Here is a 21,463-nt window from a genome sequence, read left to right as displayed (position 1 = left end):
GCATGTTAAAAGTATTTCAGTGAGAACAACAAATTGTCAGTCGGGGGGAGGAACCAACGTTGCGACGATACGGACGTGCAGTCTCGATGCTCCGAGACTGCAGCCGATACTTTTGCCGCTGGGTGGTCCAATCGGACCTAAACCGTCCCACAGAGATGATGAACAGGAAGAATACGTCTTGCTGATCTCAGGGACATCGCAAAGTCCCTGATCGATCCAAGAGAAGTTCTTCAAGCTGGTGACAAAAAGTCCAGCCACCAGGCTGATGAAGTCGGGGCGGCTCCAAAACGGAAGGATACAGAAAGAGAAAGTGTTTCCAGCTGGTGAGGAATTTTTACCATTTTAAAAGTGTCTATAAAAAAAGTTAATTTAAATTTGAGAACAGAAGAAATAAGCGGCAGAATTAAGCTTTGAATGGTTTTGGACAGTGGGTTATCTTACTTTTTAAATGTTATTTTCATGGATGGAATTTATGCAAGCCTTTTAAACCGAATGGATTAAGTTTTCTTCTTCTTCTTTTATTATTATTATTATTTTTTGCAACCTATGGACTAAAATTCTCCTTCTTCATTACTGCATGCGTCTTTCCCTTTTTCTTCTGTATTTCATTCAAGAATTTGACTTTTTTTAACTTGGAATAAAAAAGATACAAAAAGCAACAAAGAAAATTGTAACAACAGAGGGGAAGATGACACTGCTACTCAGAGGCTGGAGGTTTGTGTATTGGAAACAAAACACTTTTACTTTCCTCACTGATTATTCTGGCTTGGCACTTCAAGGTCTCACTGTTTTGTCTATAGAGGGTGATAGGAAGAAAAGCTTACAGATGTTCCTTTGAAGTATATCTTTAACCAGAGAAAAGTGAAAATAAGACCTTATTGTGAATTTATGCTTAATCTTGTAAAAACCTTCCAAGCCATAGCAGCAGTCTTTGTCAGCTGGAGATAATGTTTGAATGTTGAATGTTTATTGCATTTGTATGCCGCCCTATCCCGAGAGACTCAGGGCAGCTAACAAGCAAGGGGGAAGGGAAATACAAACAAAAGACAAAACAGGCAAGTTAAAAACAGAGCAACAGTCACAACAGTTTAAATGGGGCCAGGAACTCATCAGCCCAGGCCTGCCGGAACAGCCAGGTCTTAGTGGCTTTGTGGAAAGCCGGAAGGGTGGTGAGGGTCCGGATCTCCACGGGGAGATCGTTCCAGAGGGCCGGAGCAGCCACAGAGAAGGCCCTCCCCCGAGGAGTCGCCAGTCGACATTGGCTAGCTGATGGTATTCGGAGGAGGCCTAATCTGTGGGATCTAATTGGTCGTAGGGAGGTGATTGGCAGGAAGTGGTCTCTCAAGTACCCAGGTCCAATACCATGTAGGGCTTTAAAAGTAACGACTAGCACCTTGAAGCGTGTCCGGAGACCAACAGGCAGCCAGAGCAGCTCGCGGAGGATAGGTGTGACGTGGGTATACCGAGGTGCACCCACAATCGCTCACGCGGCTGCATTCTGGACAAGCTGAAGTCTCTGAATGCTGTTCAAGGGCAGCCCCATGTAGAGCGTGTTACAGTAGTCCAGTCTTGAGGTCACAAGGGCGTGAGTGACTGTTCTAAGGGCCTCCCGGTTCAGGTAGGGTCGCAATTGGTGCACCAGTCGAACAAGGACAAATGCCCCCCTGGTCACAGCCAACAAATGATGTTCTAAAGTCAGCTGTGGGTCCACAATGGCACAATCTCAACAGCAAAAAGAAACTTTAAGTTTGCAAAATATATTGTTAGAAATTCAGAAATTATCAAACAGATTTGAGAGGACGGAGAAGAAGTTGAAAAACCTAGAGCATCTAACAGTAAAATATGATGAAGTAATTGGAGATGTTTATCAAGTGGAAAAAGTGGAGGTTAAAGTCCTAAAAACCAAAGAGAAAAATGACTACAAAGAAATTAAATCCGTTGATATCTATGGTGATTGGTTTGTGTCTGGAAATGGAAAGAGTGGAATACGGAAAGAGGAATTAAATGGAGGGGAACCCTACCCCATATGGCAAGATACAGAAGAAAAAATAAAAAATTTATGGATTTAAAGAGCAAAATTTTGTTAGCAACATCGTTGAAAACACCACTGACAATTAAAGATAAGCTGATTAAGGAAACAGAAGGAGGGCATAGAAATTACATGAGAGACTTAATAAGCAATGAGTTGCAAAGAGGAGTCCATACAAATTTGATTAAAGAGATGATTAGAGGACTGATACCACAAATGGCAGAAGACAAGATACAGGTTGATAGATGGAAGTGTATAATTTAAAACTTGTTAAACTTTGGGAAACTTAGATATAATCAAATAAATAATTGATAATGATAATAATGTATACATATGTATTGCTATGATAAGTAATAATTGGATATGAATATGGAATGGTACCTATGAAAGGAAGATTAGATTTTTTGGGGGTTATATATAAAGCTTAATAAGTTAAATTTAGTTAAGTTTTGTTTATTGGGGCGGAAATGTTATGATACAGGACACAGTCAAATAAAGGAGGGATAATAACAATGTGTGTGTGTGTGTGTGTGTGTGTGTGTATGGGTACAACATAAGGAAAGTGGATGTAAATTGTAAACAATGATTTGGAAAGGAGGATTAGGAATTTTTGTTACTAAATATTATGGATGTTTAGCCAGAATAGGCCATAAGGATTCAGTGTTATTGGAGGATATTAGAAATAGCAAATGAAATGCCAGTATGTGGTTATGTTTTAAATCTTGATATATTTTATGATGAAGGATGTTTAAACAATTATAGTCAAATGAAAATGGAGGTATGAAGATGGTAATATGTATAAATATATCTGAGTTAAAATACTTGAGTTAATATGAATTATAGTTGATGACTGGAAGAGATTGCACGAAAATCTTTTTAACCAAGTTTCTATAGTATGTAAAGAAGGAGGATTTTTTGTGTTGTGTCTTTTTTGAAAATAATTTTTAAAAAATATATATATAATAAAAAACCAAATCGTCAGTCGGGTATTAAGTAAACTTGAGCCATTTTCGTAACCATTTTCTCAGGCTAATGTACTTCTTGATGGAGTTGGAAATGGAAAGAAAGAAAAAGGTGTTATGTTGTAGAATGGAAGTGTTATCAAAGTGAGGGTGTGTGTGGCTATCACTGTGAAGAACAGAGGTCAACTCATTTCTGGGTTGCATGTAAAATAGGACAGGTGCTTACCTAGGTAAGGAAGTTACAGTTCCGTTCTGTAATTCAGAAACCCAGCTAGGTAGCATTAGACTCTTGAAAGAATGATAGGCACATATCTTCCTTTGCGTACTGTGTTTTGAAATGATTCAACATTGCTGCCATTGGGAGGAATGTTCTGGAGTGGACTTGACAGCATTATCACTGGGGTGGGGGATATTCCCAGTCTGTAAATCAAGCCCTGAGATGGCTCAGCTATTGACAGACACTTGCCACTAATATATCTCTTCTAGAGGCTTCCTTTGGAGTTTGATTGCTCTCTGGTACTTTAAGCCAGAATTCCATTTTGGGCCACCAGCCAGATGCCTGAGAAATTTCTGTAATGAGAAATCATTGTGGGCTATGTCCAAACAGAAGACATGTGGTTGCCAGTTAGTCTGTAGAGTAAACCCCTTCCCATCCCCCTTGTCACGTCCCCAATGCACCTAAAAGCTCTTCCTACATCATCAGCTGTGGGTCAGCATTGAAGGAATTGAGGCCCACGTTTGAAAGAAATAGGTGGTTGTGGATCAGATTGGTGAGAGCCAGAACAAGGAAGGGTAGCCATAGTTGGGCTCATGCCTGCCTCATGTCCGTTTTATCTTCTCTCCCTCTCCCTCTCCCTCTCTCCCTCCCCTTTTCTGTGTTTTTGTTTTGCCAGAGCTTGGTGCAGATAGAGGGAAATGATCTCTCAGCTCCAGCAGATCCTACTCAAGGAGCCAACCTGGACCAAACAGAAGACAGGGTGAGCGCGGAGCGGCCTGGGGCTCAAAGTCTCCACAAAAAGCTGGGATATACCAGATCCTTGATGTTGCCAGAGACATTGCCTCACAAGGTAAGGCACGGCCATGAGGGGATCGACTGGGATGGCAGGTTTTGGAGGGCAAAACAGATGTCTTTGCTCAAAAGGTTTGTAGAATGGAAGGGTTAATCTAGATCCAACTGGGGTGGAAGCAGAGGTGCTCGTGAAGGAGAGAGCAGCACAGCAGTAGTGCATGTAGGTGTGTAATTTTAAATACTAGAGTTAATAGTCCTATACTTTAAATAGCAAAAGCAATATCACTCATATGCCGCTTCACAGTGTTTCACAGCCCTCTCTAAGTGGTTTACAGAGTCAGCCTATTGCCCCTAACAATCTAGGTCCTCATTTTACCCACCTCGGAAGGATGGAAGGCTGAGTCAACCTTGAAGCTAAATATAGTGTACTGCACAAGAGAAGGAAGGAGAGAAGGTGGGGAGGGAGGGAGGGACTGTCTGTCAGCCCTTCCAAGTAGACCAGATTAGCAAAACCAAAGTTTTGAATGTAATACTACTTTTATTATAACATTACAGTAATAGAATCTTGCAAGTCTGAATATTTTGTCTCCCACCCCCCACCCCCCGCTCTGCCCCACCTTTACTTTTGTAAGAACTAGGAAAGGTCCTGTCTGAGATACTCGCATTACATTTCTGCCCTGCACATAGGTTTTTTTGGGTTGTGGCTTTGCTTCTTGTTCCTCAAGGTTATATATGACATTAGCAAACTCAGTTTGGTAATCACGCAGGCACCACTTGGCCACTTCCCCCTTTATAGAGTGTTTTCAAAAAGAAGGAAGAAAATGCATGGAGGTGGTGTATATTATCTACCTTACTATCTGCTACACAGTTTTGTCAACCAGTTAAGTCTTGGATTTGGGCCTAAGCAGTGATGGGATTCAATTTTTTTTACTACCGGTTCTGTGGGTGTGGCTTGGTGGGCGTGGTTTGAATGGGTGTGGCAGGGGAAGAATACTGTAAAATCTCCATTCCCTCCTTACTCCAGGGGAAGGTTACTGCAAAATCCCCATTCCCTCCCAATCAGCTGAGACTCGGGAGGCAGAGAATAGATGGGGGCGGGGCCAGCCAGAGATGGTATTTATCACTTCTCTGAACTACTCCAAATTTCTGCTACCAGTTCTCCAGAACTGGTCAGAACCTGCTGAATACCACCTCTGGGCCTAAGGTTCAGCCTTGGAAATGGCCACTGGCAGCAGGAAGGGAATGGATATCCAAAATGGTTGGTAAATAATCTTGCTTTTTCTCTGTACAGGGAAACCATCGGCGGAACCATTCCCAATATAGCTTCGACGCCTGGTTAAGAGAATATTCTGTGCCATCGCCTCCCAATGGCTCCATCACAGACGATGCTGAATTACTGCATGTATGTTACAACTATACAGGAGTATAATGGTTAGGGGCAATCTGATTAGGGGCAGAGACATCTCGGGTTATATTGGATCTCATCAATTTAGTCTGCCTTATGGAATAAGGTAGGCCTCAACTTACAACAGTTCGTTTAGTGACTGTTCAAAGTTACAGCGGCACTGAAAAAAGTGGCTTATCACCATTTTTCAGACTTAAGACCGCTGCAGCATCCCCATGGTCAAATGATCAAAATTCAGGACCTTGGCAACTGACTCATATTTATGAAGGTTGCAGTATGCTGGGATCACATATTTATCTTTTGCTGTCTTTCGACAAACAAAGTCAATAGGGAAGTCAGATTCACTTAACAATCGTGTTACTCTCTTAACATCTGTAGTGATTCACCTAATAACTATGGCAAGAAAGGTCATAAAATGAGGCCATACAAATATTTCTGTATGGCCAGAAAACAGAAATTTTGAGCTCAATTGTGGTCGTAAGTTGAGGGCTACCTGTAGATGTGAAGACATTTGCACTACCACGTTTCACGTTCCTGGGATGAGTGGTATGTATGTTATGTATGTAGTATGTATGTATGTATGTATGTATGTATATATGTGTGTGTGTATTGTGTGTTTGTGTGGTGTGTGTGTGTATGTATGTATGTATGTATGTATGTATGTATGTATATGCTGGTCTTGTTATATTCGGGTCTTTTCCCATGTAAGATTGAGATTGTCTTGGCAACGTTTCGGCGAGGTCTCACTCGCCATCTTCAGGTTGGTGTTTTCGGCTTAAAGTGTGGTTGGAGCTGCCATCTTTCTATAAATCTTGGTGGGGGTGTGCGGAGTGCTGGCTTTGTTTCAGTAAGTGGATTGATAGGCTGTGTGGTTGTATCATGATTGGTAAATTGGTGCTGATTGGTGCTGGCTGTGTGTTCGTTATTGCCTTGATATTGTGTCAAGACAGTTACCAACCTAATCCAAAGGGAGACTCCCCACAAGAACTGAGACACAGAACAGGACAAAGGCATTGCCCTCCTCCCCTTACATCAAAGGTACCACAGATAAAATCAGCAAAATTCTCCACAAACACAATATCAAGACAGTCTTCAGCACTGACCAAAAAATAGCCAACATCTTAAGAAACCCCAAAGACAAAATCCAGCTAGAAAACCAAGGAGTCTACGAAATACCATGCAAAATCTGCCCTGCCTCATAAATAGGACAAACGAAGAGGAGAATAAAAGCACGCATCGCAGAACACAAGAACGCAGTCAGAAAAAAAGAAAAAAACTTCCTCCCTTTTCCAGCACCTTAAAGCTACAGGACATGAAATTAATTTTGAAGGAACCAAATTAATCTCCAAAACTGAACACTTCAACAAGAGAATAATTATGGAAGGCATAATGATTATGAGATTTGGAGACCGAAGGGGCAAAAGAGATGGTGAAGAGAAAGTAGCAGGATCTAGAGAGTGAAATAAGTAAAAAAAAACCAAGCTAGAGAAGCTGGCATAGTAAATGGAATTGTTGGGGAGGAAATCTCTAACTGGGACTAGGATTTGTGAATTCAGAGGGTAAGGTAAAGGTAAAGGTTCCCCCTTACCTTCTCACCAAAGGTGGTTCCTATTTTTCTACTTGCATTTTTTACATGCTTTCAAACTGCTAAGTTGGCAGAAGGTGGGACAAGTAACGGGAGCTCATTCTGTAATGTGGGGCTAGGGATTCGAACTACCGACCTTTCTGATTGACAAACTCAGCATCTTAGCTACTGAGCCAGCTATTTCAGAGAGTACGCCTGCCCTATTCTTGATTTTGCCATCTCCACCTGTCCTTTTTAGCATGTGTGTACCAATGTGTTTCTTCTCTATCTCCTTTGAAAAAAAGATTGAATCTCACTGCCCCAAATTGTTTTTCTCCTTGCAAATTGGGAATATTACGGTCCTCCAGATGTTACCAAACTACACATGCTCATTATTGTCTGTGTTGCTTGGGGCTGCTACGGGTTGCAGCTCAGCCACGTTAGGAAGGTGTGCCCTCAACTGGTCCAGTAGGAGAGCTAGCAATGGAGCCCTATCTGGAGCCCGAGTTTGTAGGCAATAAAAGATCTGCAGAGAAGTGGGAGTATGGGGAGTGGTATGGATTTCAGGAAGGACCTACAGCTAGGACTGTAAATGTGTTGACACTGTTTCTTTTGGCAGATGGTGGAGAAATGTGGACAGCTGAACAAAACCAAGATTGCTGAAGGAGGTCGGAAACTCAGGTACCCAGTTAAAGTCTCCCCGGCAGGAGGGGGATTGAGGAGGGATACCTTCCTCATTGTCCATATAGGAAGAATCTGGGGCATTTGTGCTTCTCGGTCCTCATTTGGCTACCTCACCAGCTCTGACTGAGGAGCATTTCACAGCTGAAGGAATTTTGACAAGCAATGTCCTGGCCTGAATAGACAAAGAGGCTGGAAAGGGGCCTTAGTGAATAATGGACCTTCTCAGTCATAGACATAAATCCGAAGGGGGAGGGGGGGCAAAATAAGGCAGAGTTGAACCTTTTTGTAAGGGAGAGGAGGGGAAGCAAATCTAGAGAAATTGGAGTATGTCAAAGAAGATACATGCCTGGCCCGCTTATATTTGTCAAATGATGGCTGTATGTACTGACGTGAAAAGGGGTGCACTTCAAAAATTTCAGCAATGGTGGCTGCATCACGGGGGGGGGGGCACTTTCTCCAGGCTCCGGAGGCTTTCCTCAAGCTTCTGGGAGGGCAAAAATTGCCTACCCCGGGCTCCGGAGGCCTTCCAGCAGGCCCATTTTCCCCCTCCCTGAGCCTATGTGCGGGCCCTGCACTTACCTCGCATCCAAAATGGGCCGCATGGAGACTCCTGGGAGGGGAGAGGTGTGGTGGCCAGCCAGGGGTGGGATTTTGAGGTTCTCCAAACTGGCCATAACGTTAGCTATTGGTTCTCCCGAACCCGGGCAAACCTGTAGCAGCCCACCCCTGGAGGTGTACTAAACTTGGAGCCAGGTCCAACATTCAGCTCCATGCTAATGAAAGCAAGTTCAGAATAAGACTCATCTCAGGGTATTCTCCTCTCAGACAAGATAAGTCCACCTTTATTGCCATTTTGAATACATAGCAGAAAGAGGAAAGAAGGAACTTGAGAGTTTGCAAGGTTGATACTATTTGGAAGAAAACTGTGACTGAATCTAGAATGATCTGCTTCGGATACCACAAAGCCTCCTCCCAGATGATAACAAGGAAAACAGATGGGTAACATCCCTCTGACAATACTACGGACCCCTGTTCTAACCTCTATTCATAGTTACCTTGTCTGCACCAGTCTATTATTTCATTAGCAATTGTTCAGCAAGAAAGGCATAGTGTGGCATTTCTCATTTGTGATATGAAAATTCAGAAAATGTTTTTGTTTTGGGGGCCAAAAACTACCAGCAAAATTGCTCTTCCTTAGTGTCTCCTCCAATACTTGGTCACTGACATGTTGAGACATTGTCATTTATGCAGGGTGGGCTGATACGGGTTCGCACCGGTTCGAGAGAACTCTAGCTAAGAATCTGCCCAGTTCAGAGAACCCGCAAATCCTACCCCTGGCTGGCCCCATGACCCTGCCCCTCCCCTCCCAGGAGTCCCCACATAGCCCATTTGGGATGCCATGTAAGTACAGGGCTCGCACAGAGGCTCAGGGAGGGTGAAAAACGGGCCTCCCGGAAGTTCCGGAAGGCCAGAAATTGGCCCGTTTCCAGCCTCCAGAGGGCCTCCAGAGCCTGGGGGAGGCCATTTTCACCCTCCCGGAGGCTCAAAAAAAAATCCGGAGCCCAGGGAGGAAGAAAATGCCTCCCCGCATCATGGGGCAGGAGGCCAACTAGGCCACACCCACCCAGCAAATGGGCGTGGAACCCATTGCTAACATTTTTAAAGCCCACCCCTGCATTTATGAAACTGCAGAGGTTATTCCAAGCACAAACAGATCCTTGCAGTGCCACACCCCTGTATGTGGGAGCATTGATCTTGATTGTTCAAGCACCTTTTGACACTTTTAAACTTGGAAGCCCGGGGGAAGTTATGGCTTTGGTGGGCTGGGCTACAGTTTTTCTTGTTTTCCTCTCCCTCCAGAAAATGCTGGGCGTCATCGTGGCTGGTATTAGCTGGGAACAGCCTCATGTTCTACAAGGACCCCAAGGTTTCTGCTGCATGGGTGAGTGTAGCAGGAGACTGATGCTTAACTGGCAAATCAGCAAAGGCAGCCTAAGGTCTTGTATGGTTGGTCGTCTGAGTTTGTCCAATCCTCACACTAATTTTAAAAGCTTTCTGGAAGAAGTCAGTTCAATCTCTGGAAAGGTCCTACATGCCCCCTTTGAGAAACTGGGAGGAAACTGGGAGGAAGAGGGAGAGACTTTTGAATAAAAGGGGTGATTTTGCCCATTTAGGGATCTGCTAGAACAGTGATGCCGAACCTTTTCGGCACCGAGTACCCAAACCAGAACGCCTGTGCATGTGTGCGTGCCAGAGCACTGGAAACCCAAAGACCAACTGGCTGGTGTGCGTATGCCTGTTTTTTGGCCGCTTTTAGGGCTGTTTTGGCGGCTGTTTGCAGGCTGCTTTTCGAGCCGTTTTCCAGCTGGGCCAAAAACAGCTCAAAAAACAGGCTGAAAATTCCCCGAAAAACAGTCTGGAAAACGGCCTGAAAACAGCCAACAAAACAGACCATTTTCTGGGCTGTTTTTCAGGGAAATTTCAGGCTTTTTTAAGAGCTTGTTTTTGACCCCAAAAACGGCCGAAAAATGGCCTGGAAAACGGCCTGGAAAATGCCCCAGAAAATGGCCCGAAAACAGCCAAAAACCAGGGCATTTTCCAGGCCATTTTTCAGGGAATTTTCAGGCCTTTTTTAGAGCCTGTTTTTGACCCCCAAAACAGCCGGAAAATGGCCTGGAAAACGGCCCAGAAAACGACCCACATGCACACTGTAAACAGAAGAGCAGCTGGCGATGGCCCGCGTGCCCATAGAGAGGGCTCTGAGTGTCACCTCTGGCACACGTGCCATAGGTTGGCCATCACAGTGGTAAAACTTAGAATAACTTCATTGTCACTTTGAATGTACATTAATCGGCATACGTTAAAATGAAATTTCATTGCATACAGTAACGTCTGGTATAGTCTTTAGATATAGAATACCCACTGACAGTATTGTTCAGGGATGATGGGTGTCCATGTGTATTCTGTATGTATGTATATGTGTATACTGTATGTTTCTCTTTCTCCATTCTTTCCCATTCCCCCTCCATCTCTCATCTCTCTCCCCCCTCTCCCTTCCTCTCTCTCTCTCTCTTCTACCTATCATCCGTCCGTCCGTCCATCCATCCATCCATCCATCCATCCATCCATCCATGTATCCATTCATCAACACAAAAGTCTGTGTTGCTGTGATAAATCAATAATGGAGTACACACCAATTAGTTCCCATCTTCCTCATTCCTTCCCAGTGACTTCCAGCACAAATTGGCCGTGGCGTATAGAGTACCTCCTAACCCCTGTCCTTTCCCCCCCACAGACTCCATCGGGTAGCCGCCCTGAAAGCAGTGTGGATTTGCGTGGGGCTCGTATTGAGTGGGCTCGGGATTTGTCCAGCAAGCGGAATGTCTTCCATGTAAGTGTGGGAACCTAGCCCATCGTGGCCTGAGATATTTGTAGTGAGATTTTATACAACTGGGACTAACCTTAATGTAAGCTTGTTAATTCTTCAAACTGACTCACAGTGATCCTGTTTTAAATCAAGATAGTTAGTTAATATACTCTGGTTTCTCTGGCTGTACTTCACTATAATTCCAGGTTCAGTTGTAACATTAAGCTATGCTTTCCTGGTTTGTTCACCTGCCCACAAGTAGAGGAACATAGCAGGAACAACAGATTATATGAAGCCATTGTCGTTATCGCGTAAAATTAAATTAGGATTCCTGCTATAGTCTTAGGTGGTAAGGTTCTATTAGAAAAGCCTGAGATGATGTTAAGTTGAATTGTTGCCTAATCCAATTTGTTCTCTCCTCTTTTCTTCTCAGTTTCGCACTGTGACTGGCAATGAGTATCTCTTGCAATCAGATAATGAAGCTGTCAGCCAGGACTGGTACCAGGCAATCAAAGGGGTCATCCACAGACTAGTGAGTGAACGATACCAAGAACTCCAAGTTATCTCAGTCGCTTCCTTTCTTCTTTGAAATATTGATATAGAAAAAAGCTGTTCCTCAATTCTTTCATTCCGTCCAGAATCGGGATTGTTAACCAGCTAACATTGCCCAAATGGCAAGCAGCCTGGAGCCTCCTAGACCTGTGATGGCGAACCTATGGCATACTTGCCACGGGTGGCACGTTGAGCCATATCTGCATGCTGGCCAGTTATTTTTTGGCTTTCTAGAGGGCCGAGGGAGACCGTTTTCACCCTCCCCAGGCTTCAGGAAAGCCTCCAGAGCCTAGAGAGGGAGAAAAACAGGCCCAACAGCCCAGCCCAACCGGAAGTTCGGGGTTCACTCGTGCATGTGTAGTGGTGGTGGTCGCTTGTGCATGTGTGGTGGGGGGGTTGCTCATGCATGTGCAGTGGGGATATGCAGGTGGGTGGGCACATGCTCGTGATAGCACACACACACGCACAGTTTTGGCTAAGTGTATCAATCCAAGTTTGTAGATCTTTGAAACAGAACCCTTTTGTAGTTGATGGCGGCGCATTTGCCCCCATCCTATCTATCTGCTTATTTCTCTGGATTGAGCTCCTTCCTTGCTCCACTGCAGGATCAAGAGAACCCTCTGGATGAGCCGCTTTTGTACCCACTCTATCGGTCAAACAGTGCTGAGCTTGTGGATTTGAGCTGGGATGATGAAGACGAACTTGGGGTCTCCAAGGGTGAAGTGCAAGCAGGTTCGTGACCAGCAGATCTGGGACTGGGGATGGGTGGAAGGTGAGGGTGCTAAAAGCTGTCAAAGGTAGGGCTATTGTGTCCTATGTGCGGATGAAGGAGAGTCAGCTGCCTTAACTTCTTCTCTTGGCTTCTGTTCCTTCCTCCTCTATAGCCCCCGGGAGTCCTGGCCGAGTCTACAAGAAAAGGGTCAAAAGCAAGCTGAGACGCTTCATCGCCAAGAGGCCTCCCCTGCGAAGTTTGCAGGAGAAAGGACTGATCCGAGGTAACGATGCAGATCCCTGTAGTTTTATTGCAATGGATGCTGGGTAGAGATTATGGATTTTAAAAGGTACAGAAAATCAGCATTGCTATGTACTTATTTTTGTACACTATCAGGTTTGGGGCACACAGTCATAATTCTTTGCGTGCCAGTTTGAGACAAATGACTTGAATTTTGAGCACGGTTCTTAGAATAATGACCCACAAACAAACAAAAACAAACAAATGTGTGTGAGATTTTTCTGAACACATAGGGATGAGCTTCTGGTTTATGCCATGCGCATGCACACTGGCCACCTGGCCTTCTGATTTTGGGGCACATGTGCTTGCGAAGACCAGCTGGCTGGTGTGCATGCACACGCCAGAAACTGGAAGAGCAGCATGTGCACGCTGGAAAGATGATCTTCCAGTTTCTGGCACATGCAAATGCATTGGCCCCTTGGTCTTTTGGATTCTGATGTGGATGAGTGCTCGAAGAACAGCTGGTGCATCAGAAACCGGAAGATGATCTTCCTGGCGCACGCATACGCACCGGGAGGCTGCTCTTCTGGTTTCTGGCACTCCTGTGCACGTGAAGACCAGCTGGCTGGTGCGCCAGAACCCGGAACAGCAACGGGCAATGGCTCGCGTGCCCAGAGAGATGGCTCTGCATGCCACTTCTGACATGCGTGCCATAGGTTTGCCATCATGGTTCTAGGCTCTATAAAAATAGGATTAGGATTGTACAAATTGCTCATCTATATTTATTTCTTGGCAGAGAGATAATTGTAGCTCCCATAGAACAAAGTATCTTCAATTGCTTCACAGTTTCCATTTCTATTTCCAGATCAAGTTTTTGGCTGTCGGCTAGAGGCCCTGTGCCAGCGAGAAGGGGGCACAGTACCCCGGTTTGTCCAACAATGTGTGGAAGCTGTGGAACAGAGAGGTAGGGTATTCCTGGGGTCACCACTCCATCCCTGTCTCAGCTAGGATCTTCCTCCTAGTTCTGGCACTCCATAGATTTATGTGGAGGGGGGGATCCACAGCAGTTCTGTCCTTCTCTTTCAGGGCTGGATGCAGATGGGATCTATAGGGTCAACGGGAACTTGGCCGTTATTCAGAAGCTGAGATTCATAGTTGACCGTGGTGAGTACTTAGAATGAAAAATGGTGAACATGGAGTTATAGGAGGCATGTCTAAGCCTCTGAAATCGTTCGTCTACCACCATGTTGCTTTACTTTATGTGAAAAGAGATAAAGTATTTCAAGGCTAGTGGGTTTGTTGAAAATGCATGACTGCTGTTAACATCATATAATATGTACTTCTTTCTCTAACCTCAGAGATGGAAAACATTTATTGGCTACCCTTATGACATTACAGTAACTACTATACTGTCCTCATACTCCCTTCCCCTTTTTTGCAATTAGATGAGGAACTGGGAGAACTGTTTGTCTGTCTGTCTATCTATTGATATAGACAGACAGACAGACAGACAGACAGACAGACAAATGATAGATTCATTTTTGCTAATAAAGAAATGAAGGGAGACTAGTATAGATCTGTTTCAAGCTATTTAGCTCTCATAAGCTAGCCATACCCTTGCTGAGATTCAAACTTGGGCTGCTTACATATTAGGCAGTTATATTAACCTCTAGTCCACAGGTTCTCCTCCCTTTATCAGCTGTACCAGGGGAGTTCGAATCCCAGCAAGGGTATGGCTAGCTGATGAGAGCTAAATACCTTGAAATGATATATACTAGACTCCCTTCATTTCTTTATCAGCAAAAGTGTAACACAAAATGGTTTGTCATATAAGCGACTGCCCGGAAGGCTCCCGGAATGGGGCTGAAAGGCAAAAGGGAAGCAGTATGCTCCCTCCCATATTTGGGCAGACCAGATGCTTTGACAGAATATATATATCCTTGAAGAATTGTTAACAAGGCATCTTTGAGATAAAATGAGAAAATCTTGTTTCCATGTGACATAGTCTTCTTCTCATCCCTAGTCTGTTGATGAGATCAGCTAATTTGGGGTTTTTATGATCCAACGTGGAAGTAATTGTTTTCCATGTGAGAGAGATCCCAATTTATGGCATTCTTCACTTATCCCAGTTCTGCTTGAGTGACAGCAGGTACTCAGTCTCAGAACTATTCCAGTTGCTACAGCTACATAAAGTTTGCTAGACAATGGAGAAGATCTTAAACCTCTCTCTAAAAATAAAAGGATAGAAATTCTGTTTATCAGAACTGAAAGGAAGATAGAAAACAAATGGCAAGATTACAATGGTTGGGTTCCTACACTACAGGGAGAAAAAGCAATTGACAAGCCATCTTATGTCTCAGCATTCCATTAAGCCATCCCGAATGTATGGACACATTCTGGCTACCTTCAAATTGGTCTTCACCCTTTGCTACAAGATAATTGTTTCTCCTGTGGCATCCCCAGTAACCATTGTGCTGCTTTGCAGAACGGGCAGTGACATCTGATGGACGCTATGTCTTCCCAGAGCAACGTTGCCAAGGTAATGTTTCTGTCCCTCAATCTTTGAAATAGCAATCCTGCCTGGTTACCTAGAAGCCATGGAAGAGGCAGGGGATTTTAATGAAGCCGAGTTAAGTTTTGAATGCAGGGTGCAAATTCTGAATTCTTACAAGTCTCCTTCAAAGGGAATAATTTAAAAAATTGCAACAATCCCTAATGGAGTTACTGTTCCTTTTAAGGATAAAGACCCAAGCCAATGAGGGGGGGAGTGGGGAAGAGAGAGAGAGAGAGAATGAAAGGGAGAGAATAAGAGAGAGAGAGAATGAAAGGGAGAGAGAGAGAATGAAATAGAGAAAATGAGAGAGATAAAGAGAATGAAAGAGAGAGAGAAAATGAAAGAGAGAATGAAAGTGGGAGGTGAATGAAATAGAGAAAATGAGAGAGAGAAAGAGAGTGGAAGAGAGAGAGAAAATGAAAGAGAGAATGAAAGGGGGAGAGAGAATGAAATAGAGAAAATGAGAGAGAAAAGAGAATGAAAGAGATAGAGAAAATGAAAGAGAGAATGAAAGGGGAGAGAGAATGAAATAGAGAAAATGAGAGAGAAAGAGAATGAAAGAGAGAGAGAGAAAATGAAAGAGATAATGAAAGAGAGAATAAGAGAGAGATAGAGATAGAGAGAATGAAAGGGGGAGAGAGAATGAAATAGAGAGGAGAGAGAGATAAAGAGTGAATGAGAGAGAGAGGGAGGAGAGAATGAGAAAGGGGGGAGAGAATCTTCTGTTTGTGGCAGGCAGTCTTATGTTCAGTCTGAAAGTTTCAGGATCAATAAAGACAAGCATACTATTTTTAATAAGATTTCCAGTTACATAAAAGGAACCCTGGAACACAGAAATATATGAAAAAAATCATTTGGGGAAAATGAAGTATTGGAAATGTAAATGTATCTTATGCCTTATAATGCATAGTGTAGTTTTGATGTGTAACTGATTATATATGTCGATGGTTATTAATGGCCCAACATCCTTGTGTAAGATGAGCAGCCATATTCATGTAGTGAAATAAATATTTATCTTTGGATTTGGATGGTCCTTCTTTTTGTTTATGGGTCACAGACTCAAGTTGGATTTGTTGTCTTAGCTAAAATTAAGCTGCTTTGATTCCAAAGAGAGAGGGAGTCAAATTTGGGTTTATCAAATATCTTTCCCCCTTCCTCCCCAGTCTTTGCAGTTTCTTTCAGCTGCCCAAGGAAAAGGGACATTAGCTGTATCAGATAAAGCAGGGGACTCCAACCTAGGCAACTTTAAGACAGAGGTGAAATCCTCCCGGTTCGGCCCAGTTTGGCCGAACTGGCAGGGACGATTGGCATCAGTTCTTTGAACCGGTGGCAAAAATCCCACACCTGCCTGGTCACCCTGTCGCCCGATCACCGTTCACCTTTTCTGGCCACTCGCTTGGCCCTTCCAGCCACTTGACCCTCCCACCCAATCCGAACATTTCTCCTTCCATTCACAGCAGAGCTGCTGCAGCCTGTCCCTTTAAGGTAGACCCAAGGAGGCGGGGGGGGGGGGTGGGGGCACATAAAGGGAGCAGCAGCTCTGCTGTGAATGGACTCATACACACATTTTTTCCTACTGGGTTCTGTGGGCATGACTTGGTGGTGGAGTCCTGTGACTGAGTGAGCATGGCCATGAGTGACATCGAGTTGGCCATACCCACTCAGTCACAGGACTCCACCACCAAGCCACGCCCACAGAACCGGTAGTAAAAAAAAATGAATTTCACCACTGCAAAGACAGGAACAAAATGGAATGTCAATGACAAAAATTAAAATAAAATTTTTAGTTATTTTAAATAATTAAATTGAATTTTTAAATTTGCCCTGTGGCAAATTATCCCATGGCAAGTTGGCCATGGTGATTTGCCCTGTGATGAGTTGGCCGCGGCGAGTTGTCCCATTCTGGTTGATTAGGGTTCATATCTCATCACCTTAATATATTTGGTGACTCTCTCTACCAACAAAGCAGAAAGATGTTACATTGAAAAAGGTCCCATTGATATGACCCTGTCCTTTTTGTCTTTTTTCTTCCTTGTTCCCTAGAGGATAGGTTAAACCTTGCCAGTCCACAGTGGGATGATGTGCATGTGATAACAGGGGCTTTGAAGCTTTTCTTCCGAGAGTTACCTGAATCCCTAGTGCCCTACAACCACGTTGAGGAATGTATAGCTTCTGTCAGTAAGTCTGCTTCCTATTCCTTGCCCGGTTGACAAACACAAATATATGACACCAACAGAGGTTAATTCTGAGCCTGGATTAAAAACCTGGGACTTTTCTGTCATATTGCAACTCATTTTTAGAAAAGGTGCTATATAAAGTGAAATTGTCTATCTTGGTTTTCCTGGAGGAAGGTGGGGGAGCGGGAAGACATCTCAGCCTTTCCTAATACCAATTCTCCAATCTGAAATTTACTTCAGATTATCTACAGATATCTTTATTTATTTATTTAGTTTGCTTCAGGAACATAATAGATCATTGAATGCAGAGGATCCAAAGTTACTGCCTTATTTTAAGTTGCGACCAAATGTCACATTGCTAGAGGAGCTGTGGAATCTTAAAATCCTAATGATCAATATGAAAAATACCATTTTTCCCTTGACCTGCATCATTTTTTCAAATTCTATTCCTGTAACTTTCAGCATAATTCTGTGAAAGCTCTTATTGGTTACCATTTGAAACACCATCAGTGCAGGAACACACATGCCAGCTCTCAAACCAGCTTTGTACAATAGTGGCTCTGAAGACGGTTTTGGTTTTGGAAAGTTATATTGCATTCTCTGTGTTTTGATCCATACATTGGCATGTAGTCATTACATTGCATATATTATTTGCATACATATGTACACATGTTATATATAGTTTATATATATATGTATGTATGTATGTACATACACGTACACACACACACACACACACACACACACACTATTTATATACTGCCAGAGGGAGGGAGGTAGGGGTTCCACCACAAAACCGCGGTCGACTAAAGCGCACTCGACGAAACCGCGTACCTGACGTCATCACAGCGCGACGAAAAAAGCACGCTGTGAGCGGTAAAGCTAAAATTAACGCGTAAACCTAAACCTAACCCCCCCAAACCTAACCCTAAACCTAACCCTAAACCTAACCCTTAACCTAACCCTAAACCTAACCCTAAACCTAACCCTTAACCTAACGCTAAACCTAACGCTAACCCTTAACCTAACCTTAAACCTAACCCTAACGCTTAACCTAACCCTAAACCTAATCCTAACCCTTAACCTAACCCTAACCCTAACCCTAACCCTTACCTTAACGTGAATCGGCTTGCTTTAAAAGCGCTTTTTAAAGCGCCCTTTTTTCTCCGCAGTCGTATTTGTCGTGCTGCTGATGATGTCAGGTACGCGCTTTAATCGGGCATGCTTTAGTGGACCGCGGTTTTGTCGTGCCACGGAGGTAGGTGGTTTCTAAATATGAACAAATGAATGTCAGTGCTAGTACACAGGCATGTACACATGAAACATTTGAAGTTGGTTTTTTCGTAAATATAAAGCAGGGGAGGAGTGATAAGATGACTGAACAGGTATCCATCTTGCTGTGTTTCTTCATGTTTTGGATAGTTGAAAAAGAATGATTTGCTAGAGCCGAGATTGGTTAGAGTGCAGTACTGCAGGCTACTTCAGCTGACTGCTAGTTGCAGTTTGGCAGTTCAAATCTCACCAGCCCATGGTTGACTCAGCCTTCCATCCTTCCAAACAGTGGTATATTAACCATTAAGCAGATTAAGCATATACTTAAGGCACCAGACCCAAAGGGGGCACCACAAAGTTGAGAAAGAAAAAAAAACCCAATGAAGATTTGTACAATATATACAAAGGAGAGGGGGACACCAAGATTTGTCAGTATTTAGGGCACCAGTGAGCCTTAATCCGCCACTGCTTCTGAGGTGGATAAAATAAGGACCCAGATTATTGAGAGCAATATGCTGACTCTGCAAAACAGCTTAGAGAGGGCTGTAAAAACACTATGAAGCGGTATATAAGTCTAAGTGCTATGACTATTGCTGTCATTGTGTTCCCTTAGCTTCTGTAGTCATGCATCCTGTCATGATAGGGCATGAAACAGTTTTCTCTACTTATTCCTTATCACTCATAAACATTTGTTATTTGTTTGAGTCATTGACCTCAAGGCGACCTTTTTATGGTTAAGGTGTGGTGGTATGACTATTGTATCAACAATCCTATTGTCAACTTTGAACCAAACCTGGCAGTAGCCATTTCTCTGTTCCTCAGTTGCCACACAGAAAGGGAAGCGGGAAAGGAGGTTGAAAATTTCTCACTAGACACAACAGAGAGCTTTATCATGAGAACCAAGGTCATCTCTACTGGCAACAGATAAGGTCGGGGAAGGAGTGCCTGGGGAGTCCACCATTTAACCCAATTGGTCAACGTGGCCTGTGACATTTGGGGATGGGGTTATCTACTATTTTAATTATACTGAAACTGTGGGGAAGATTTAGAGTTGGTTTTCCTTTAGAGCTGTGCTGATATGATGTTTTCAATAAAGAAGTTTGTTGAAGAGGATTTTGGGAGGATTTGCTTGGGTTCATGAGTTGGAGCCTTGGCACCTATCATCCCAATTACAATTTATTTTCTATTCCAAAATGTGCTTTGGATGTAACTCTGATAGCAACACAGAAGATCTCTGGCCTGTCCTTTGGAAGCTAGAAGGTCTTTCATTCTAAACGTTGCCTTCTCAGCTGGGAAACAAAAATCTTTTTGCTTTTCTCTGCACAGAGTTGTCCGATCACAAGGAAAAAGTGTCAAAGATTGCTGGGCTGATCCAGACTCTCCCTCAACCAAACCGGGACACACTGCATTACTTACTTCAGCACCTCCGCAAGTAAATTAGTCATCTTGAATTTGTCCATTAATACTTTCTTCCTGGCAGAATCAGGCTTTTATTACAGGTAATCCTTAACTTACAACTACAATTGAGCCCCAAATTCCAGTTGCTAAGTGAAGCATTTGTTAAGTGAAACTATCCTGAAATAGTTATGTCACTTTTTTCAGTGCTGTTGTAAATTTGAAGAGTCACTAAATGAACTGTTGTAAGTCAGGGACTACCTGAATTAAGTTCCCTTTTTTTCTTTTATAGAAAACCAAACAAAATCACTAGGAAGAAAAAAAATAGCAAAAGGAACTAATATTTAAACTTCTTTTTCAAAGGTAGGAAGCAAAGCTGATGAATTGAAGAGCAATTAATCACTTATGTCCTTGAAGAAGAAGCAATAAAAGAAGCTATTAATTAAAGTAGACTACCCTTACAATTACATTTTATTATGCATATTTTAGCTCTGGAAGGTAAAATTGAAAATTCAGCCTAGGATGGGCATTTCAAAAGAAAACGTGTTTATTCACAAATATCAATTTTCCTGCATCTGAGTACAGATAATCCTTGACTTAGAACCATTCATTTAGTGAATGTTCAAAGTTACAACGACACTGAAAAAGTGAGTGATTTTCATACTCGCGATTGCTGTAGCATCCCCATGGTCATGTGATCAAAATTTAGATGTTTGGCAATTGGCTCATAATTGCAGTGTCCTGGGAGCATGATCAACTTTTGTGACTTTTTGACAAGCAAACTCAATGGGAAAGCCTGATTCACTTAACAATTCACTTACTAACTTAACAGCTGCAGTGATTCACTTAACGACTGTGGGAAGAAAAGTTGTTAAATGAGGCAAAACTTACTTAACACCTTTCTTGCTTAACAACACAAAATTTGGGCTCAATTGCGGTCATAAGTCAAGGACCACATGTACAACACTATTGGACTATTCTACAGCTGAGCACCCTCTCAGTCCAATAGTAATGTTCTATGGCTGAGCGTTATCAATATCAGTGGTTTTGCTGTTGCAATGTGTACCTCCTTGGCAGCTAAAAACATATAAAGAATGGTTGCTGGAATTAGATATGACTAGTTTGATGAAAAGAAGGACTTGATACCAGGGTTCCAATATCTCAGGGGTTGCCACAAAGAAGAGGGAGTCAAGCTACTCTCCAAAGCATCTGAGGGCAGGACAAGAAGCAATGGGTGGAAACAAATCAAGGGGAGAAGTAACACAGAACTAAGGAGAAATTTCCTGACAGAATAATTAATTAGTGGAACAACTTGCTCCCAGAAGTTGTAAATACTCCAACACTGGAGGTTTTCAATAAGAGATTGGACAACCAATTGTCTGAAATGGTATAGCGTTTCTTGCCTAAGCAGGTGGTTGGACTAGAAGACCTGCATTCTTTGACAAAGTGACAAAATTAGTGGACCAGAGGAATGCCGTTGATATAATTTACTTGGACTTCAGTAAGGCATTTGATAAGGTAGACCATAACCTACTACTAGA

The 21,463-nt window shown here is 43.1% G+C and overlaps 1 protein-coding gene across 1 annotated transcript in view; it reads left to right on the top strand.

The window, feature by feature from the left end:
- The window catches only part of ARHGAP9 (Rho GTPase activating protein 9), a 35,787-nt gene extending 15,824 nt beyond the window's left edge, over positions 1 to 19,963 (top strand). Inside the window, exons 3-15 of the mRNA XM_032212398.1 lie at positions 3,885 to 4,058; positions 5,292 to 5,402; positions 7,589 to 7,650; positions 9,514 to 9,595; positions 10,949 to 11,044; positions 11,454 to 11,552; positions 12,178 to 12,304; positions 12,457 to 12,567; positions 13,390 to 13,488; positions 13,611 to 13,688; positions 15,010 to 15,063; positions 17,122 to 17,256; positions 19,854 to 19,963. Coding sequence (XP_032068289.1) covers positions 3,885 to 4,058; positions 5,292 to 5,402; positions 7,589 to 7,650; positions 9,514 to 9,595; positions 10,949 to 11,044; positions 11,454 to 11,552; positions 12,178 to 12,304; positions 12,457 to 12,567; positions 13,390 to 13,488; positions 13,611 to 13,688; positions 15,010 to 15,063; positions 17,122 to 17,256; positions 19,854 to 19,963 — 1,338 coding nt within the window. The remainder of the gene's footprint in view (positions 1 to 3,884; positions 4,059 to 5,291; positions 5,403 to 7,588; positions 7,651 to 9,513; positions 9,596 to 10,948; positions 11,045 to 11,453; positions 11,553 to 12,177; positions 12,305 to 12,456; positions 12,568 to 13,389; positions 13,489 to 13,610; positions 13,689 to 15,009; positions 15,064 to 17,121; positions 17,257 to 19,853) is intronic.
- Positions 19,964 to 21,463: the final 1,500 nt, after the last annotated feature.

The sequence above is a fragment of the Thamnophis elegans genome, chromosome 2, assembly GCF_009769535.1.
Source record: "Thamnophis elegans isolate rThaEle1 chromosome 2, rThaEle1.pri, whole genome shotgun sequence".
In the NCBI taxonomy this organism is placed as follows: Eukaryota; Metazoa; Chordata; class Lepidosauria; order Squamata; family Colubridae; genus Thamnophis; species Thamnophis elegans.
The sequence above is the reverse complement of the archived record's forward strand: the minus strand, read 5'-3'. Positions and strand labels throughout refer to the sequence as shown.